Source organism: Heloderma suspectum, chromosome 1 (genome assembly GCF_057233095.1).
Source record: "Heloderma suspectum isolate Gila_16-S chromosome 1, 16-S_ref, whole genome shotgun sequence".
Lineage (NCBI taxonomy): Eukaryota > Metazoa > Chordata > Lepidosauria > Squamata > Helodermatidae > Heloderma > Heloderma suspectum.
This window is the reverse complement of record NC_139458.1, coordinates 81,065,224-81,087,668: the sequence shown is the minus strand read 5'-3', so window position 1 is coordinate 81,087,668 and position 22,445 is coordinate 81,065,224. Positions and strand designations below refer to the sequence as shown.

General features: G+C 42.2%; 1 protein-coding gene across 1 annotated transcript in view; it reads right to left on the bottom strand.

The window, feature by feature from the left end:
- The window catches only part of MYBPC3 (myosin binding protein C3), a 110,061-nt gene that overhangs the window by 64,197 nt on the left and 23,419 nt on the right, over positions 1–22,445 (bottom strand). Inside the window, exons 3-10 of the mRNA XM_084848975.1 lie at positions 18,149–18,415; positions 17,553–17,660; positions 15,715–15,801; positions 15,223–15,371; positions 14,105–14,222; positions 8,478–8,526; positions 5,036–5,080; positions 2,836–2,892 (exon numbers count right to left, since the gene is read on the bottom strand). Of these exons, the coding sequence (XP_084705101.1) occupies positions 2,836–2,892; positions 5,036–5,080; positions 8,478–8,526; positions 14,105–14,222; positions 15,223–15,371; positions 15,715–15,801; positions 17,553–17,660; positions 18,149–18,415 (880 nt within the window). The remainder of the gene's footprint in view (positions 1–2,835; positions 2,893–5,035; positions 5,081–8,477; positions 8,527–14,104; positions 14,223–15,222; positions 15,372–15,714; positions 15,802–17,552; positions 17,661–18,148; positions 18,416–22,445) is intronic.

The window sequence follows — 22,445 nt, the reverse complement described above, 5'->3', positions numbered from 1 at the left end:
AAAAACTGAAGATCCCGTGCCAATTTTAAAACAGCCTCAAGTCAGAAGGGATTATTAGAACATTTAGGAAAGCAAATGGACTGAACAATGGCCTTATAATCTGTCCATCTGTAATATTTTAAAATAATGTGTGCGGTAGAAAACCCATGATGCTCCAAGTGTTGAAAAAAGGGAAGATTGTGCATTGTGCAAATCCTATAGCCTTCATACTTCTGTTCCACACCCTTTATACAGAAATTAAAATAAAATCTTACTCTCTGTTCCAGGCATCAGAATTCCAAGAACGGTTTCCATGTGGAGAGGAGAGTGCAGAGCAAAGTGCAGGCAGGCAAAATATAAGGCAGAAACAAAAACAAACAAAGAGGAGAAAGGGAAGAGGAGGCAAAGGAAATGAGAGAAATACAAGAAGTCAACATGAAGAAGAATGATCATTCTTTGTGGCAGATAGACAACCTTCCTTGAGAGCTGGTGCAGATTAGAGCCTACTAGTCGGAGCAATGAGTGAGAAAGTCCTTGATTCAAATTTTTCTTCAACCACAAACTCACCAGTGGGAAACAGCCCGATATTCTTTCAGCCACAGCCTTCCATCTTCATTCCAATAATACTGGCCTATTGTAACACACACTACTCTCAGGATTCCTGAGATAATAGCTATGACGTGTGTTGAGTGACTGAAATATGCTACAAAAATACTGAGCACCTCGGCTCCTCAAAATCTATGGACACAGCCAATCTCCTACTGTCCTAACTACCCCTTGGCTCCTCTTACATCTTTTCACCCTACTCCTACTCATTCTTTCAACCCCTGAACCAGAGCTCTATGTGCACAAGCACAGAACTGCTGCATAAAGTAAACTTTCTCATTCCTTTAAAGAGAGATAGCAGTGTAATACGTGCTCTTGAAAACAGAAAAACTCTTTGTGGGCATTGAAGTTAAAGTGCTTGAAAATACCGGTCTGGGGAATGCATGCATGCATGCATTCATTCAATTTATTAATCGCCCATCTGGCCGGTCACCCAGCCACTCTGGGCGATGTACAAAATGTATAATAAAACATTAAAACAATAAAATTCTACAGTAAAAACACCATATTTCTAAAAATACCCTAACCCACCCCAAATGCCTGCCTGAACAACCACGTTTTTGATGCGCAGTGGAAGCTCATTAAAGGGGGGGCATGGCGGAGTTCCCTAGGGAGGGAGTTCCACAGAGCAGGGACCACCACAGAGAAGGCACTCTCCCTCGTCCCCACCAGTGTAGCTGTCCTGGCTGATGGGACAGAGAGAAGGCCATCCGAGGCTGATCTTGTTAAGCAGCCTGTCTCGTGTTGCTGGAGGCGCTCCTTAAGATAGGCTGGGCCGGAACCATATAGGATTGTAAAGGTCAAAACCAACACCTTGAATTTGGCCCAGAAAACAACTGGTAACCAGTGCAACTCCTTCAGCTCTGGAGTGATGTGATCTCGCCAGCGGCTGGCATGAGACGGTATCTGCACTGTTGGTTTTGTGCAGACCAAATGTGCATTTGCCATGCCAGATGTGCATTGAACTGGGCAATAGCCCTACTATGCTCATCTGCATCAGAACAATTAGGCAGATATTCTGCCTCTTTTTGCCTCTTCGCATACTCACTTATTTATTTATTTATTTATTTATTTCTATACCGCCCAATAGCCAAAGCTCTCTGGGCGGTTCACAAAAATTAAAACCAAACAGCACACAATAAAACAATTTAAAATATATAGAACATTAAAACCACAGTATTTATCCATTCATGCGTTCCATCTCTCGGTTCCTATAAGCTTCTGAGAATTAGACCGATATACCTCCCTATTTCCTCCTAGCTGTTTCAGACATCTGACTGCTTTTGGCCACTCACTTCCAAGCATACAGCTGTCAACTGCTAAGTATGAAAGGGCTCTTCTATAGATTCATGTGCTGAAACTTTGCTGAGAAATATACTTGGGCAACAAGAGAAATCTTTTGTATTTGTTTGAAATCTTGTTTTTAAATTATTATTTTTCTGTTTTGTATCCTGTCTTTATGTGAGGCATCCAGTAGTCAACTATCAATGGTACTTACAAGATCCCTAGTTGCTTAGTTTCAACAATGCTGCCACATCAGATGCTCCTAAACCATGTGAAATGTTACTTAAGGAAAACATGCCAGAATACTTTAAAGATCCTCTAGGTAACCACTACGGACTAGAAATTTATGTTCAGACTTGTTCTGTTTGTTAAATCCCTTCAAAATTCTTGGAGGTTACTCAGAACCATAATAATAGAAGCTCAGCTAGAATGAATACTACAGGTTAGGAAAGGTAGCAGCAAGTCCAAGAGGGTTAACCAGCAGTGTCAAGCAAGCTATTAAAGAAGGCTTCCTTCTGAGAATGGAAGTCTTGCCCAAAAGAGGAAAACAAGAGGGAGCACAAGCTTGCACAACTCTCAGATAAGCGTCTACTGCAGCCATCCAGCATACACCTAGAATTTGGAGGATTCTAATCCCCCCACCCCACTTTATTTTACTGTTACAGTCCATACCAGGTTATGTTAGGCCATTGTTTGTGCATGTAGAGGTTTGTCGATGCCTCTGATTGAGCAATATGTAACCTGGTAGCCTTATTCATGGCAATTTCCATGTTCTTGTATGCACATGTTTATTGTCACAGATCACAGGAGGTGCCACAGTTGACAGCCCTGAGGCTGAGACACCCAGCATATCCTCATGGGAAAGTAGATTGGGAATGATGGCAAAAGTGACCCAACGCAATTCATCTTTAGGCTTTTATTCCATCATTTTACAGATGCTCGTCTGTGGTAGATCTGCATGCTCACCTCTTTTTCAGCAAGGCGCTGAAATCCAGCTCTCTGCCTTCTTCATGTCCATCCGCACTGTGCAGTAAAGCAAGTAACATTGCTAGTGAACAGCACAGAAAGAGAATGCAGTGACAAAAGAAGAAAGTTTCACAAAAAGGTGAGGATGATGGAGGTACCTCCATGCTGAAGTTCAGAGGTAGTTCCCAGTTCATGTTCTACGAAGCTTTAGAAATTATTTAAATCTTAATTCTCCCACCCCTCCCAAAGTGCTATACATCTGCTGATCTAGCATCAGTAGCATGATATTTTGGGCCTAAGGTGAGAATAGCAGTACTGTCTCTTTAAACAGATTTGTCTGAGTAATCTGTTAAGATAAAATGCAGCTGGGTCTTGCTTCCTTTGACCCTGCAGGGTCGGAAAGATCTTTCATGCAGTAACCACATCCACATCAAATGTCACACCTCCTGCAACAGGTCATCCTGTGTTGAGAGGGGGGAGCAGGAAGAATCAAGGAAACAGAAGCCTGTATACTTCAGGAAAACCACAGACTATTTTATTTTTTGCTTTTTCCTCCTGAGAATTTATTGAGGAAATCATATAAGATGCCCAATTCCATTGCACCTGCCAATCTATTGTACAAGTTTATTTCCCTTTTCTGCAGTTATCATCCCATGTAGCTGAACATAAAACAAAATGAATGGATTTCATGAATCCATAGATCTTGTACAATGTATCACAAAATTACTTTTCCTACCATCATCACTGGATAGCTCATCAAATGTAAGGAATAACAATGGGCAAAGTTTTTCAGAAAGCAACACTAATACCTTTTGATAAACATTTTAAATTTATTTTCTCATTTTTGTACTATCTCATAATTGTTCTGCCTTCAGTGTCCTTGTGCTTCCATAAAGTATTAGCATCTCTGTGTGATAGGTATCAGAGAGATGGTATCTGAGAGAACACTCGAATTGTCTATGACTGCACATCTTAATTTGACAAGAGCCAATGACAGGACCAGTTAACATACAATGAAATAAAGTTTAAATCAAGCAATTTGTGTGCCACGACTTACAAAGGAGGAGTTTTATGTACATTTAAAACATTTATTGTGAATCAAATATGTAATGTTCAATGTAAACATGGCAAATAAACATTAAGACCTTCATGAAGGTTTTTTGGGGGATCCACCAAAACCTGCACCAATCCAGTGCACCATGCTGATCCAGGAGTATAAGGAGACAAGAGAGATAGATATTATATATTGGCCTTAATTGAGATGCAGATGAAGATGGACTTCTACCCGCTTTTAACCAAATTCAATAGTCTGAATGTCTGTTTTGACCAAATCTGATGGTATTTATTCTCAAAGTAATGGGAACTGCTGGAGTAACAGAGTGTCATTATTTGCTAAATTCTCTTTGGAATATATTGCTACACCAGGACTATGGAAGGGGAGGATGGCTTTTTAATATTCATATGAACTCTTTGTAACTTTATTAATTCTATTTATATTATATTATATGTAATTACATTTTATATATATATATATACACACACAGTACTAAAACTAATAAAACAACAAAGTAAATAAACAATGAAAATCAGTCAATCAGCAGTTTATCAGACAATAGCCTCAAAGGCTAGATGAAACAGATTAAGTTTCTGTCAGTTTCTATATAGCAGCCAGTGAGGAAGCCAAACATAGCTCCCAAGACAACATTGTACATGACTGGGGCAACTACTGAAAAGGCCCTGCTCCTACTACATTTTCACAAAAATGAAAAAATATATATTTTTGGGGGGAAAACAGGGCCTCTCTGGATGATCTCAGCATGCAAGGGTGGGGAATAGTAGTGAAGATCTGATTGATGAAGTCATTGAGTGTTCAAGAGAAGCAGGCGGATACAGAAAAGCATCCATGCACTCAGTATGAAATCACCATTTTCATCTAATAATGTGTGCCCCAGCACATTCTCTTTCAGCAAATGAATCTGCCTCTCATCAATGCCATGCACAAAAATAATTGATTTGTGCTGCTTGCCACACTAATTTAGTGACTATATGCTAAGATTCCAATTAGCATTATCGTTAGTAGATTGTGAAATATGTATAAGTTTAAAACGGGGCACAAATGGATATTGTTTTATTTAAACGAGCCTTTGAGTGACAGTTCATAAAGAAGAATGAGGTTGAACGCTGGGGCAAATGTGATTACCTGGAGGAGGCTGAAGTCATCCGTCTCCCTCCTCCCACTGTACTCCTAAATAAGAGTCACAAACACAGAAGTCAGTTGCACACAGCTCCACTCCACCCACCAGCATTTTCTCACCTAATATCCTCCCATTTCCAAATTCCCTACTTTAATAGGCAAACATACTGATTCAAAAGCAACATCTTTGCAAAGGGAATTTTCTTATGGAGTCAACCATTCTGGTACACATATATGTCTGCTCTCTGAGTGACAGAAGCTGTCTGAGTTCTTCCCCAGTCCTGCTGCACAAGATCCTTCTCAATGGAAAAGCTAGTGACTGAACCTGGGAAGCATGTACTCCACTACTATGCCCCCTCCCATCCTAATTCTCTTTTACTATATGGACCAATATACTACTGTTCCAATATCTATTTGCCTATCTAAATACTGTATCTGTATTCAGTTCAGGGCTGAAGGGCAGTAGTACACTCTTGCTCTAGCTATCAGCCTGAGGCAGAGGAGGAAGGGCTCCAGGGTTGTGTATGTATCTAAGGGCAGGAAGGCCCACCTGTCCAGGTCAGATAATACTGATGAAATTATGTAGCACAGGAGTGGGCAATACATGGCCTGTGGCAGCCCCTGCCACCATCTCGCTGCTGAAATCTGTGGCAGCGGGGAAAAAAACCTGCTGATTTGCCACTGATTTTCAGCAGCAAACCATTTTGGAACATTACAATGGCCAAAATTGGCTTCTCTGCAAGCTAATTTTGGCCACTGAAGGGTTCCACAGCAGTTTGTCATGGAAAACTGGTGGCAAATAGGCAATTTTTCTGCTACCGCTACCAGCACTCTACAGAATTCCACCGGTGCCATGCAGAATCCAGCCTGCAGGGGTAGTGGGGGAAATGGCCCCTGGACCTCCTGAAGTTGCTCACCCCTGATGTAGCATCAACAACTGGTGCCTGAATAGCTTTCCTTTTCCATCCTTGTTCCTTTTCTCTTGTGTATCATGTCTATCAGACTGTGAGCCTGTGGGCAGGGACTGTCTTTTCTTTTCATCTCTGTACACTGCTTGGAAATTTTTAGGTGCTTTATCAGTAACAACAACAACATTGTATGCAGCAGTGTCCCTCTGCGGACACAAAACTCTTTGATCCAGTGGAGGCTTCTGTGGGCAAATAAGGAGGGGATGATTTTCACAATTTCCCCTTTTCCTCTGTAGTCCCACCACCACCACCTCCTGCCTTTTTCAAAAGGGTCCCCAACCACCTGGTGAATATTTGGGGGTGGGGTGCAGGGAGCTGCAGAGGGAAGGGGGAAAGAGTGAAATCCAACCCCCCCGCCCGACCCGTTTCCTTCTTATGGAAGTCTCCACCAGTTCAAAGAGACTTTTATCAGTGGAAGGGACACAACTGGATACAACAATAATAACAATAACAAAACATGTTTGCAGAGAGTGCAGGAAGAAAATGAGATTATAGTAGCAGAAGTAGTAGCCTGCAGGCTGGAGAAGAGTTGTGGGAGGGAGGGTCATGGGAAGTAAAGAAAAAAGTAATTTTGGAACAAGCTGTGGGTATATGTTGGTTGGGGAGGGGAAAATGGTAGGAACTGTGGATGGGTGTTCTGGACAATGATAGCTGTCTTGTAACCCTGGAATGTAGTCCTTAGACTCTTGTCCACCTTACCACATACTGAGATGGAGCCAACTGTATACCATAAATATACCATATACCACAGCTGCCCACTCAGATTCCATTACCACTTTTAGTCTTAGAGAAATTCCACAGCTTCTGGTAGTCTGCAGTCCAGAACAAAAGCCTTATATTAAAACTAATTCTACTGCGTTTGAAGCATGTAACTATCAAAAAGAGATCAGGATGACTACGAAGAGCCTCACTTTAATAACATGTAACACAACAGTTATCATAGAAAAACTAATTCACACAAAATGCATGTTGGGAATAATATTTCAGGTAACTGTGGGCTGCAACAGCTCTTGCAAATATAAACTGAACAAATTAGGTGCAATGGCCACAACTCAGTGCAGAGTTAGGCATGCGTCATCATCATCAGGCATTTCTGTGCTGCCTCTGATTGTTTATCAATGTCTAAAGTGAAGGAATCAGAGATTTCAGTGTGCTTAAGCACCCTTAAGTCTGTTGTTGGCCTGTGGCCTCTAAGTGCAGTATGAGAGAAAGTATTACAGGGTTGTAAATATCAATGCAAAGCTCTACAGCTTTTAATTCTGAATGTGTGTGCGTGTGCGCGCACGCACGCGTGCACTTTATTGAAATCCAAAGAACCTGAATGTGACCTTCCTAAACAGAGGGCAGTACAAATAATAAGACATATTTTTTTCTGTGTCTGCTCATTAAACGATTATTTGACTGACACTCAGTGTATACATAACATTGTAAGAAAAATTGTGCCGTATCAGATCTAGTCCAGCATTCCGTTTCCCATAATGCCCAAACAGATGACTGGAGGGAAAACCTCCCCTCCCCCCATTACTGCTGACCAATGACCCTGATTGGCTCCTAGAGAGCACTCCAGCATGCCCTGTGGCCCCACATCTCCTGAATTGCCTGGACGCTGCATGACATCGGCATCGGCGTCGGCATCGTGTTGGCCTGCATCACTCTCCCTGTGCTTGTTTCTGGCACCCATGCAGCAAATGCGCAAACAGGGTCCCAGTTAAACAGGGACCCAGGCTAGTACTCTGATCCACACATAGAAGCCTGCTTGCTGGATTAGGATGTACATGACCATGAACAATAGGGTCCTGTGTGTTTCCATCCCCTGGATGGATGCCTAAATCTAGGAACTGGGGCTGTATGCATGGTTCCTAGTGCTAGATTAGGAGCTCTGTGCTCACTGAAGGGTTTTAGCTATGGGGCACATCTGGATATCATCTAGCCAATGCAATCCATACCAGCATTGCATGATCTGGGGCCAGATCTACACCTTGTGCCATATCATTACGATCCCATCATGGTAACGCTATACCCCTCTTGCGCTTTTATAACTTGTAGGATATACAATGACATTTGTTGCAGTATTTTGGAATAAAAAGCAGGAAATAACACTACAAAAGCAGTATATCGAATGTGTAATGTGCCCCAACAGTTATCAGTGCACTTCAATACCACTGCAAAGCAGTAGTGTAGATATAGCCTGGATGTGGCCATACCTTCCTATTCATTTTGTGATGTGAACTGCATACTCCCATCAGCTTTCTAGGTCCTCTCTGTGCGGTTGTCATGTGTATCACTAATTCTGTGCCATACCTTCCTTCCTACATATGACTCCCTCTGGATCCAGGCCCGTCCCTGAAGCATAAAGTGGCCACTAAGAATACAGAAGTTAGACATCTTTGATCTATGCTGATATCCCTAGCAGCCATGCTTTGCTCAAACATTCTTTCTCACATTAGCTGGGGAGTAGAAACATTTGCGATGATACTCACGCCCGTCGGAATCCTGAGCGGATGTCCAAATCACATGTTGCTGGTGCCTCTGTGATGGTGTAGATTACAAAAAGAGACAATGATTCAAATATGTTCGCGTCAAAGACACCATCAGCAACACTGTAAATTTTCTCCGTAATCCTCCCCCCCGACATTTTTTATACCTTTTCAGTTTGGTTATTCATTTAGAGAGTGAAATTTAATCCAATAACATGAACTGGAAGGAGGGAGAGACAGACTGCCTAGATTTTATCTCAAAGCCTGACAACAGTTAGAAAGTATTTTCATTCTCACTAGTTTACCCTATGGAAATACCATAAGAACATAATTCTATGCACCCTTATAGGGACACTGAGATCTTGAGAAAATTCTAGAAATAGATGTTAAAGTCCTTTGAAAATCTATAGTGTTTACAGTTTGGAAGTGCATATTCTCATATCAAGCCAGGTTCTGCTGGTATAAAGATGACTGCAAGAGACAAAGATCTGTCTGTAGCCACAATATGTACCACACTCTGGTAACCAGCTCAGACTTTAAGCAACTTTTGCACTTTTGTAAGCTTATAGGCTTAATCTACACATAGCAGTTATACCATTATCATAACTATTGGTGCCCATTGGTGTCATGTGTACCAATAGTTATGATAACGGTATAACTGCTATGTGTAGATTCAGCCATAGAGAGACCAAAGCATGAATTAGAATGTACGGACAAAGGCTGAAAACAGGCCCACTTTATGCTGTTGTCTTGATCCAGAGTTTAGTGTTCATGCTCTAGTGCACACATGAATGGCAAGGAAACTGTGTGCCCCTCCAGATGTTGTTGGATTCCAACTCTCATCAGCCCCAGCCAATGGTTATATATCCCATTACTTTCAACAAACTGAGCCAACGGTGTTGCTTTCTTCCATTGAAATGAGCAGAGAATCTGAATTCCCTGTGTATGTTGAATTCCAGCACCAAGAACAGATCTGGGTTGGGTGGGTTGTTTGTTTGTTGCTGGGTTTTGGTTTTGACAGTTTGAGAGTGAGTAGATGTATTGTGGTTTCTCAATTCAACTATATGCTGAAGCTGTTTAATAATTTTTTTGTGATATGAGTCCAGATTTTCTATAGCAAATAATACTAATGACAAATAATACTAATAATAATCCTTGCAATGTGCTAATAATACTACCTTGGGGCATTCAGAGCACACTGATCCAGTTCCCCAAAACTACATAGCATGCTTGTATAACCTTTACCAATCCACCAGGAGTTTAAATCTCAAACCAAAAGAATCACAGGGTCAGTGGAGGTAGTGCTCTGATGTGAGAAGAGAGAGCCCCTATACTGCACAATACAGTATAGTACAGTAATACTGCATAATACCTTGAGGGTTCCAGAGTTTTTATTCTGCTCGTGAGAATATCCACGAGCAGAGTTCTACTCAGAACAGTCCTGCTGGTGGAAAGTGTGTGCAGGGCGGGGGGTGATTTTTGCTGATTGCTCCTCCCTCTGCAGTCCCCAGTGCCAGCTCCACCACCGTTCCAGAGGGTCCACCAAACCTCCAGAGCAGATGTTTTAGAGGACTGCAGTAGGGGGAGGATCAACAAAGATTGCCTCCTCCCCTGTTTAGCCAGTGGAAAAGCTCTGCAGGATCAAAAGCATGGAAGGACTGGAGCTATTCCATCCGCAGGAGGATTTTGCTGGATCCAGCCTGTATTATTCAGGCCAATGCATACTGAAGACTCTTAGTCAGAGTCACTGGTAAAGCAAAGCAGCACTCTATTTCCTATATCTTGTGTTACAGAGTATTTGATCTGCATTGGTCTGAATAAATAATATAAAATAAAATAAATTGACAGTCCTGTAGATGTCCGCTCACAATCTTACTGGGACTTTAATGGGTAAGTAGGATTACAGCCCTAGAAGCTCTCTCTTCTTTATTTCCTGCATTAGTGCCTTGGCTTGTTTTCTTCTAGGTCAGCCTTCCCCAAAGTGGTGCTCTACAGGTGCATAGGACTACAAGTCCCAACATCTGGCTGGAGATGCTGGGAGTTCTAGTCCAACACATCTGGAGGGAACCGGGTTAGAGGCTATTCTGGGTGGTGCTATCCCCACGGGGAAAGGCTAGGCAAAGGTACTTCCATTTTGCTCAGGTTCTAGTTCTCATTCTTCTGAATTTGTACTAGGCTGTTGAACCAAGAAGGCTCTTTAGGCAAATATTAGGTCAAATATCTGACCTAATCCTAAGTTTTCGTTTTAAGTTTTCGCATCATTCACACATAATGGTGGCAAATTGTGGGTTAATTAATTAACCCACAATTTGCCACAGAGTGTACCTGGTGCATGCTGCCACCATTTTGAATATGCAGCCTCTGACTGGGCCCATCAGAGGTTGCTCCGTGACATGAGAATGTGCACATTATGGGTTAATTGTTAGGCTAATTCTGCGTTGCTTAACCCACAACTAATTGTAGGCTTACAATTGTAGGCTTACAATCATACCTACAATCATAGGTTAACCCACGATTAACACATATGTCAAGGTTGGATCTGAGCCCATAGAGTCCCAAAGTAGCTCTGATTCTGAGGAGGAGATAGAGTCCGTGGGAGAGGAACCCTCTCAGGTTTTAGAGGTGCAGCTGGAGGGGGAGCCCCCCCCGCTCACATTCCTAGGAGCGATACTGACCCTGGCATGGAAAGGGAGGGACAACTTGAGCTCTTAAATGTGAGGTGCAGGCGCAGGCACAAGCGAGAGGCTGCGGGAGCCGAACTGAGGCACTCAGCCCATTTGGCTCGACATCAGCAACTGCGCCCCAAGGCCCCACGGGAAAGGGGGAGAATTTCCCCTCCTACTCCTTAAGTTTAGAGAGTTGCCATGCTTTTCCCCAAACGGAGACCAACTGACATCCTAACCCTTAGAAACCCCTGGTAGGCTGTTCCTTTGTATTTCCTCTGAGTCTCAGGCAATTAGCATCTGTAAGCCTCATTAGTTTGAATGGAAATAAAGCTTTGGAAAGCAGCCCTTTTTGTCTGACTGTTGATTCTGGCTATTGGAGGGCTCAGAAGACTACAGGGGCATTCCTGACAGCATAGTATCCAGGTTTGTAAGTCACACAGCAACCTCTGATCAGGCCAATTGGAGGATGCATATTCAAAATGGTGGCAGCATGCACTAGGCACATGCTGTGGCAAATCGTGGGTTAATTAATTAACCCACGATTTGCCACCGTTATGTGCAAACTAGGTCTTTATGTGCTCTTTAATCAGTAACAAACTTTTACAATTGAGATGTCTTCAGAGAATAACAAAACAGCTTAGAGCAAAAGTGTTGGCCAAACTATTCATCTAAAAATATGCCTCTGCAAGTTCCTGTATTTGGGGTCATGGAAATGAGCTAACTTCCATCACTTTTCAACTTATTTTTTCAAATCTTTCATGGGTAAAGGCTGTGCATGTGGAAGCAATCATTTTCCCTTCTTTATACTTCCTCTTTTGGGGTTGAACCTTTGAAAAAATAGAACCAATTGTTTATACTCTTACGTTCTTCTTACTTTTGCTGACTTGACAACCCAATACTGGATGGAGATGCAAAATTCATCTCAATTCAGTTTTCTTGCAATGACATTGTTTTAGGCTTCCCAACATTAAAAACAAACAAGACATGTCTTCTATTTTTCAGATGGGGTTGTCAGTCAAGCTAATTTGTAAAAGTAAGAGAGCACCCAGACTGCAAATCTGTTTAAGGTTTGGCTGGTTAAAACCCTGCTACAAGGCAGCCTAAAGGGCTACCCCTAATGCACTTTCCATTGCAGAAATTAGACCTACAATTTAGTCCTCCTGGGATATAGTTGTCTACTGTCACCTGCATAACGTCCCCAAATTTCAGCCACATACCACTTACTGTTTTTTTTTCTGGAAACAGAAACACACCTGAGACAGAAATATGCTTAGGATCTCTTCATTTTGCATTTGTCCGCAAACAATGGAATGTATGGGAGTAAAAAAATGTCCCATGAGTTTTCTCAGAAAAAACTGGTCTAGGGGAAACAGGCTTAGAGAACAATCCTATGTCCCTAGGCAAGCATCCCAGGGACCATAAGATGGCTCAGAAAATCCCTTCCAGGGCTGGAGATAGCACTCCAGCCTCAGAAGAGAGAGTCAGATATTTGAACCCCCTCCCACAACCCCTCACAGGCAGTGCAGGGAGAAACGTGCTTGCTACCTCTCCGAGGTTGGAAAATTGACCTCCGAGAGGGGGAAAAGGCAGTGTTCCAATGGGCAGGGAAGGGAGGAGACTGGAGAGGCCAGGATATGATTTATCCTGAGCCTCCTCCAGCCTCCTTCCCTCCCGCTCCAAAGCACCCTTGCTAGATGGGCTGAAAACCCATCTAACAAAAATAAACGAGATTGGAGGGTAGGGTGGCAAAGATCTCCACTGTTGCTCCTCCCACCTTGCTTGCTTCAGCCTAGCAGGGCATAGGAATCTCGGAAGCCTCCAATTTCGAGGGCTTCCGAGCAGCGAGTGCTCAGAGAGTGCTCCGGAATGCTCTGAAGATAAAATCCCACCTCCCGCCACCTTATTGGTACATTGGCACATTTACCAGAGACAGATTTGTTAATGGGGTTAGAAAAATACCCCACAACACTCAAATGGCTAGTTCTTCATAATAATTAAAGTTCACCTTGACAGTTTATGATAATTTACAATAGTTTGAGTGAAACAACAAAAACTAAGTTTTTTAAAAACTGAAAATGAAAATAATACAGATATTGTGTTGTTTATTCTATAAACAGTGTGGAAGGGCAAACTGGTCTAGGGAAGCCGGGTTAAGTATTCCGGGTGTCAGTAGGTTGGTTCAAACAATAGGATCTCATTGGGGTATTTTACCTTACCTTTGTTTATGATTTGTTATGATATCATAACAAATCATAAACTTTGATTTGTTATGAGGTTAGAAATGTACCCCACAAGACCAAAACATTAGTCAATGATGATGATGTTTTGCCTAAAGTTTTGCTTTGTCAGTTTATGATACTTTTCTAGTATTTTGAGTTTAAAACATACATCTTCTGACACCAGAGGCACATTTCTGGTTGTGGGCATTATACTACCACAAGATACAATGGAAAATGGCTTGCCCCCACAAACACATTTGTGTATATTTTTGCATGGGTTTTTAGATATTTAAATGCACGTTTTCCTGTGGATATATATATTTTTTAAATTACAGATTAATGCAGGAAAGGGATGGAATAGACTTATAGGTGAACACATGCAGAAGTGACACAGAAACCCCCCCAGAATAGATAATAATAAGGGGCTGGGATGCTCTTGAATATGTCCTTTAAAATAAAGACTACTTTTTAAATAATTAATATCTCTAATAAGGATGAGTGGGAGAAAAGTCTTTAACTGCACTGAATCCTGTCATTTCCCCCACCCCAAGATTCCCATTTTTACTCCTCTGACTCTCAGGCCTCATCAGTAATATTTTGGGTGTTTTTAATGTTACACGTAGCTCTGCTAGTCCATGCATATCTTGGACTGGAAATGTTATATTCAATGAAGAAAGAATAAAGAGGGAAGAACTAAGCCAGCCATGCAAGGCACCTCTGTAATTAAGCAAACTCATCATCTTACCGTTGACAACAAGGCTAAAATTACAGCTATCGAACTTGTCCTTAGTAGCCACTTCACATCTATATCCTCCTGCATAGATCGGTTTTGCTTCAATAATGTTCATTTCAAAGACATAAACCTTAAAAAATAAGGAAGAAATAAACGCATCATTTCTTATGTGGCATTTTGTATTCAGATCCTGATGCCCGAGTATAAAAACAAACATGTAAGTCTGCCTGCCAAGAGAGTTTCGCTTGAGTCTGGACTGCCCAGTGAGCATCCTTTACTCTCTTTACTCTCTTTAATATGAATCTCTACACATTTACTATTTCTTCCTCTCTTCTCCTAACTGAAAACATCTTTCTTCTTCTTTTCTCAATCTTCCACCTGCCAAACAAATGGCAGGTGATTGACAGTGATTCTGTCAATCCCAGTGAGATTGACAGAATCTCACTGGGACCTCTACTTTTTTACAAACCTCATGTAAACATCTGACTTGGGAACCCCAGTGAGTTTCTCAATGTCTGTTCTAATATATCTGCCTGAGAAGTTGGGGCAAAATTGCTTCCATACAGATGTAACATGCTTCAAAACACTGTCAGAACAGGAGACATCACAGAGCGATAGGGTAAAGTAAGTGACACCCACTGTCTCTGGGGTTCAAGCGTTCTAGAACAGGGGTAGGCAACCTGGTGCCTTCCTGATGTTTTGATAGGAACTACCATAGTTCCTATCATTGGCAATGCTGGCTGGGGCTCATGGGAGTTGTAGTCCAAAACATCTGGAGGGCACCAGGTTGCCTTCGCCTGTTCAAGGAGAACAGACACTATTAAAAACAAGCGGTATCTTTTAATCCCCCTCTTTGTGACACAGATACACAATGTATTTCCCTTCTACCACATGCATTTCGTACAAATCTTGGGCCTAAGGTATGGATGAGAGGGGGTTGCACATGGCATCTAAGCTAAATGGTTACCAGTTTTTGTCCAGTATAAGCAGTACCTTTTATTAAGCGTTTTATGACAGAACAGGAATGCAAAGTAATAACTTCAGGGGAAATATTATTTTTAGCCTTCAAACAGCAAAATGCATGCTAAAGAAAAGACAGAGGGATCAAGCCCGTGTTCTGCTGGTTGTACCTTGTTATTTCTGTCATAGGTTTCATGAAGCTGGAGATGTTTCCCCACTTTGCTTCCCAGGTCCATCCACTTTCCCTTGAACCATTTCACTGAAGGTTTCTTCAGCAGGCTTTCACTTGCCACTATGGCAGTGAATGTAATGTTCCCACCTTGAAAGGGAAGACATATTAAGGTAAATGTGTGATGGAAAATCTCTGTTAAATCACTAGCATACAATTGGAGAGACACAGGCAAGATCTACACTACTGCTTTTTATCAGTACTGAAGTGCACTGATAACTTTTGGGGCACATTGTGCATTCCATATACCACCTCTCGAGCATTACTTCCCACTTTTTATTCCATATTATCCAAAATACCTCAACAGATGTCATTGTGTGCGCTATGAGGCATAAAAGTTCAAGAGCAACATAATGTCACCATGACACAAGGTGTAGATCTGGCCACAGTTAGGAGAAGCATCTTTTCCTGCTAGGCCATAGGCAGCACTTACCAACAGTCACTTCTCCATCCTGTGGTCGAGTCACAAAGATACCAATAGGATCCACAGGCTCCTTTTGCTGGGTTTCTGAAGGAAGAGCTGGAAAGCAAACTAGAATTAAATATTTATTTATTTATTTATTTATTTATTTTTTACACTGTATCATCTACTCCAGACTATGGAGTGAATCTTTTACACCAGAGGCGTTGAACCTCTTTCACCCCAAGGGCTGAAGTACATTTCAGAGAAGCTCTTGGGGACCACATTCCAGGGGTGGGCAGGACCAAAGGCAAAAGAGGTGGGGTCAAAATACCAGCATATTGTAGCTTAAAGCTCTGTCTGCCAGTCACTAAGCCTTAAGGGAGGCATTCCAATCTTTTAAAATGGGGAAAAACACAAAAGACAGGAAACCACCAAATGATTGGTGGTTGGGGAAAAGGGAGTGGAGCCAAGGAAAGGGGGGTGTCCATCTGGGGAAGCCCAGAGGGCCAGATTTGGCCCCCAGGCCCGAGGTTCTGCACTTCTGGCTTACACAGTCTGAGCAACCAGGAAGATTTAAGAAACAGAACAGATCTGGCCTTCAGTGACAAGGAAGCCCAAATTGATATAAATATGCAGCACAAGTGGATGAGGAGGGAGTCATCGTTCAAAGTATCAAAGGAGGAAATCTTGAGCTTTCTTCCGTAGCTCAGTGGTCAGACACGTGGTTTGAATGCAGGTTCCAGATTCAATCCTGACATCTCTAGTTGACAGGGTCAGGTAACAGGTGAGGGAAAGAGCTGTGCCCCTGAGCAGTTGATGCTAGTCAGGATATTAACAATACTGGGTTGGATGGACAAATATTATGAGCTGGTATAAGGCAGCTTCCTGTGGTGGTAACTGTCTGACAAAGTCTAAAGGTCAGTGCAATTGACTGGCTGCACAGTTCAAATGACTATCCCTTAAGTAGGGTGGCTAGGTACACATTCCAAAAAAGAGAGGTCATGCATTTCCATAGAAGAGGTCACAGGGTTGCAGCCTGCCTCACTGCCTGGCACTGTGCCTTGTGGGTGCTAGCTACAGAGAAACCAGCACACACATAGGCGCACTTAGCATCATTTTTTAAAAGGTAAGGAAGGGTTGTGGATCAGTGGAGGCTGGTGGCTCCGATGTCAGTGGGGCAGTGGATCCGCTCCAGGTTTCAGTCAGAACCAGTCAGAACTCTAAAGAAGCTCTCCAAGGTACCTTGTATAGCTCCTTTGGACTTCTGCCTGGTTCTGACTGGATTCACTGCCCCACTGACATCAGAGCTACCAGCCTCCAGTGTCAGTGATCAAGCACATCCTTTGGATACAAAATGTGCCGGGTGCCATCACTGGGTTCTCCAGGTAGGTCTGGGAAAGGCTCCTGCCTGGAAGCCTGGAGAGTTGCTGCTAGTTAATGGAGGTGATAGCTGATCCAGTGATCTGACTCTGTATAAGTCCTTTGTTCCTATCCCCCAAAGGAAAATAAGAACAGTGAGTTACCAGGGACAAGTACCAGAAAACAGGGACAGTTGTAATGTATGCACATAGCTGCACTTTATAATCTATAAATGGTGCTGCAATTATCTTTATTTTCCGCTCTGGTACCAAGACATATGAACTGGCTGCATATACTGAACAACATATGAATTGGTGTCCCAGTTTGTCAACCCATTTGATATAGCTCATTACTTTTCTTCTACTGCCAGGTAGGATTTCTTACTCTTTGAACGTTTTCATTGACACAAAATATCCTTTTTTAATTATTCGGTTATTCTGAGCAAAGAGTCAAAGATGAAAGAAGCAAAGGTCAAAGAGGGATATATTGCCAGCATCATATATTCTTACCTTCTGAGCCCTTGTCACCATCTGTAGGTCCAGCGTCTGCTGCTGTAGATACATTTGAGATAGCTGGTTCCGAAGTCACTTCAGGAGGAGGGCCCTCTTCCATTTTCTCTGGAAATGAAGAGGATGCAAGGAAAGTTATAGAAAGCCTCATATTGTTTTAGGGGACATGCTGAAAATGATCGAAATGGAAGGAGCCCTTCCGTCCAAAGGAGGTTTGGGGTTGGATCCAACCCATTGTGTTATATAGTTATGTCAGTTAGGGCCCAATCCTATGCATGTTTAGACAGAAAAAAAGCCCTACAACTCCCAGCATTTCCCAGCCAGCTATGCTATGCTGGCTGGGAAATGCTGGGAGTTGTAAGACTTTTTTCTGTCTAAACATGCATAGGACTGTGCCCTAAAACTGGTGAGCTTATTCACAAATTAGACTCCAGATAGAAAAAAAGTAGTTTTCCAGATGCGAGGGGAATACCATTTGCTCTATTGTTTATGTGTTAAATGCCCTCGAACAAAGGTTGTTGCAATATCACACTGGTCAGGATGACAGTGATGTACAGTCAGGGTACTCATTTGCTCCCAAGTTGAACCTCATTTACCTGTTTCTTTGACTTTGAGTTCAAATTTGACCTTGGAACTTCCAGCAATGACGGCGTATGTCACATCATCCTCTTTTCCAACATTATTAATGGTGAGTGAGTGCTTGTTCCCCTCTGACTTGATGACATACTTCTCACTTGCAATAATTTCTACACCATTTCGCTGCCACTTCACCTTGGCACCTGTCTTCTCCGTCTCTGCTTCAAAAACAGCCACACCTCCTGCTATGACATCTGCTGTCTTCGGTTTCTTGATGAAAGCCGAAGCTGAAGAGAAAACATAAATGTTTATTTTTTGTAGCAAGCCTGAAAAAATATATATCTGTCTGCCCCTTTCTCAAATCCCTGCTTCTGCTTAGATTATATATGAAATTTCCATACATGAAATATGTTGTTTCTATATAAGCAGCAGAATGAGGTAGTAGAATGGGCAGTGCCAAATACAGGCAAGGGATACTGGTATAGAATGCTTCCTTGATGTAAAAAACTACCTGCAAATAGAAAAGTAGCCCATGAGGGAGACAGATTCTAGCTCAGTACTTTGCCTGCTGCACTTGTTTTCTATTTGCAGGGAGCTTTTAACATAGGGGAGGATTAAAAATGTGGTTCCAATCTGCTGTCTGAAGTGATGCAATCCGTTCTAGCACCTCAGCATCCTTCCACCTCATTCTGCTGTATGTGCAGATCAGGCCTTTGCTGCTGCTGCTGTATTTCCCTTTCCCTCCTCTCCTACTTCCAGCCCAAAGACTGAGGGACGACTGTCTCCCATCCCCTGAACTGTGATGTGTGTGGTGGCTTCAAAAAACAGGGACAGTAATACAGGGGTAGGCAACTTGGACTACAACTCTCATCAGCCCCATCCAGCATGGCCAATGTCAGGGGTTATGGGAGCAGTAGTCCAATACATCTAGAGCCCACCAGGAGCAGGTGTTGCATCCATGCAAGCCTGGTTCCACTATGCCACTGACAGTAAGGCTATCATGCTTGAAGGGCATTCATGGGAACAAGATATCACAAGCCTGCCCCATATGGGAGTGTCCTGCTAATTCAGGGCAGAACTTGGTTTGTGAATCTGAGTTAAAGTATCAGACAGTTTAGACCATTGCCTTGGTGCAATGGATATCAATATTTTAAAACTTCTTCCAAGGAATTTCAAGTTGTTATTTTAATACTAATGGATATGATATGCAGAATATTATATGTAGAGTAACTTCATTTAGACTCTGGCCTCATGGATAATTAAAACATGGTTTAAAAAGGAGATGCAGGATTACTGGGAGATCAAAGAGTTATATGGGTCACTGGCACTATGTTGCAGTGCACCATGGGCTGTCAGTTTCTCCAAAAAGATAGAATCCCTCGGTAGAAAACCCAGAGGGCAAAATTCTAGTGTCTACAAATGGCTAGAATACAGCTCACTTGGGAGTCAAGCCAGTTCAGAAGATGACCGCATGACAAGCCTCTAATATTTGGCTCCTTTCCCCATAGCATTGGGGATAAAAAGATTTTGAGAAATAGTTTCGTAGAAGCCCAGTTGTTGTCACTCATCCTGTTAGCTACAAAAGTATCCATAAATATGTTAATTACGTGACAACAATGCATCCTGTAAAAGTTCCAACTTTTAAATGGCAGCTTTTCTTTTTCAGGGTATGCCACTGACAGGAACTTTCTGCGGTCCTGCTACCAACCATACACAAGAGGAAGGTTTTCTACCAATACTAGTTTTTTTAAATTAACATCCTAATTGCTGTACAGTTAAACACAGAGAACTACAGTTCACGTATTTTTCCATCATCATAATTATGATCATCATGTTTGTCTGAGATTAGTGTTATTGTTCATCACTTTGGGTATTTTGTAGAAGGGACTAATAAGCCTTGCAAATGAAAAACAAGTCTCCTCCACTGAACTCGAATATCACATTTCTCTTTCTCTGAATCACCTTGTAAGATCCAATCTTACACTTCTTAAGCCAAGGTGACTATATTGTCACCTTAAAGGGAGTGAGCTTGGATCTTTCAAGATGATTCAGAGAAAGAGACTCCTACTAGAACAGATAGTTCTTCCTGAAGAGTAGCTATTTTAATTCGTTGCTGTCAAATGACTTGCCAGAGTGCCTTATCCACACACATTCCTTGTGGCACTGGCAGAAACCACTCCTGTGTCAGCCTGCAGACAGCTGAGCCGTGCTAAACTGCTGCAGCTCCTACCGAGGTGATAGGGCACTTTGGGCTTGCAGCTTCTCAGTTGTTCCCAGACCATGCATCATCTGGAAAGTGCTGGCTCCAGGTTTGATGGTCCTTGGGCAAGACACCCACAATAGGCCCCTTCCCTCACCAAGTCTACCTTCTCACCCCTATTGTCACCAGCTGCTCTTGTTCCTCATTTGTTTTCTCATCATTGCTGCCACTTGCTTGCTTGACAGGCGGAGAGCCAGGGAGCAAGCAGGCCGAGGCATCTACTGCTCCTCTTTCTCACCACCACTGTCATCTGGGCCAGAGCGAGAGGCAGGTGAACAAGCAGGTCGCAATGCGGAGGAGGAGCAAGTCCAGGGGGCTCGCGTCAGTGAGCGCTTGCTAGGATGTGGCCCTCGGCAGGTGTCTGGCCATGCCTACCTTTGATGCTGGCCCTGCCTCCAGACATTTCAAATTGTGCGCAGAAGGAAAATATAAATAAGTGGAGCACAGAGATGTGAAAAAACTGAGGTGTGTGTGTGGGGTGGGGTGGGGTGGGAAATGTTTTTGTCTGCCCCCCCCCCCGGCCATTTTTGTTTCTGTTTTCAAAAAATTGAACAGCTTTGGATTATGAAATATTTTATTTTAGAATGATGAATAAAATATTAATGACAAAGTGTTTATATATTTTTACCCAGCTTTTACTACCCCCAAAGGATTACTAAAACTATGTAATAAGACTGTTATAGAAAGAGTAGTGATATGAAATTTCTGGAAATAATGAAACCATGGGGAGGGGTGTTAAATCCTCTGTAAGATTCCCAGCATAGTTATTTCTTCCATTCCTTATTAAAATTATTGATCTACTGTATTTTACTGATAGACATTTAAGAATGCTTCAAGTCATGTTCAGTTTCTCAACATGTGTGTAGAGTCACCTTATAATATGGAAGAAAATGGGCATTCTTAAAAGCTTGGTTTTTGTTCTATAGAGTCCTGTGTTTGAGTTTGTTCTGGTTAGATGCTCTAGCAGTCAATTATTGTAGTTCTTCTAATATAAATCTTACATGAGAAAGAAACACTGTAGGTTATCCCGCCACAGTCACAAGAACTGACAGAATAGCATGTGGTTTATCCTTCCTATGTTTTTTTCCCCAATTAACTTTGAGGCTTGGGTCTATAGAATTCACTGCCAGAATTTTTAATAACGTTTTCAATTAGACCTCACCACTAGGGAATGCTGCCTCATCTATAACACCTTTTAACTGCTGCCACTAGAATAAACCCTCTCTACCTAAAAGAAACTCAGTACCCTGGTTCCTATGGCATAGGCGTAACACCACCACTAGAAACAACCTTTCAAAATGAACAAAAATACGATGCTCATTAACATACATTATTTACAAAAGTGAATATCACCCTTCAAATAATAGGTTGATATTTCTAAAGGTTCTAAAATTAAATACGGTTGTTTACCATTCTTATGCTGAGTCTTTCCCAGATAATAAAATCTCAATAGCTTTTCCTTTAGATCAGATTTCCCTAAACAGCACCCGAAAACAGGAACAGGTCTAGGAATTTCCCTAGCCCTCCTTACAAACAGCAACAGATGCTGTACACCAGTCTTCCTCTGCCTCCAATTCTTCCTGTTTCTTCTGGCTTCTAGGATGATTCAAATGTTTCAGGGACTAAGTTCCCTCTGCCAGACATAAAATAGGAATCTAAAATGTATTATGTATAACTTTGCTCATTTTCATATTTGGTATATTAAATTTAAAAGTATAGTTTATTCAAACAATAATTATAAACTTACTGCGTTTACTTTTTAGAGTTTTTAATTTTCATGGTAACTCTATGAGCAAGCCAAATTATATGTGAAATAATTTATGTTCCTGACGCAGCCTTTCCCAACATGGCACCCTTCAGATGGTTTAGACTACAACATCCAGCAGTCCTGACCAATGCCATGCTGCCTGGGGCTGATGGGTGTGTGGACGTCCAAAACATCTGGAGGGCACAGGCTGTGGAAGGCTGTCTTAAAGCAAGAAAGTGACTTCAGATCTGTAAAGAGTGCTAAAGGGGGGGGGTCCTTTCAATTTCTCCCCAAATTTCTGTTTTTCCCC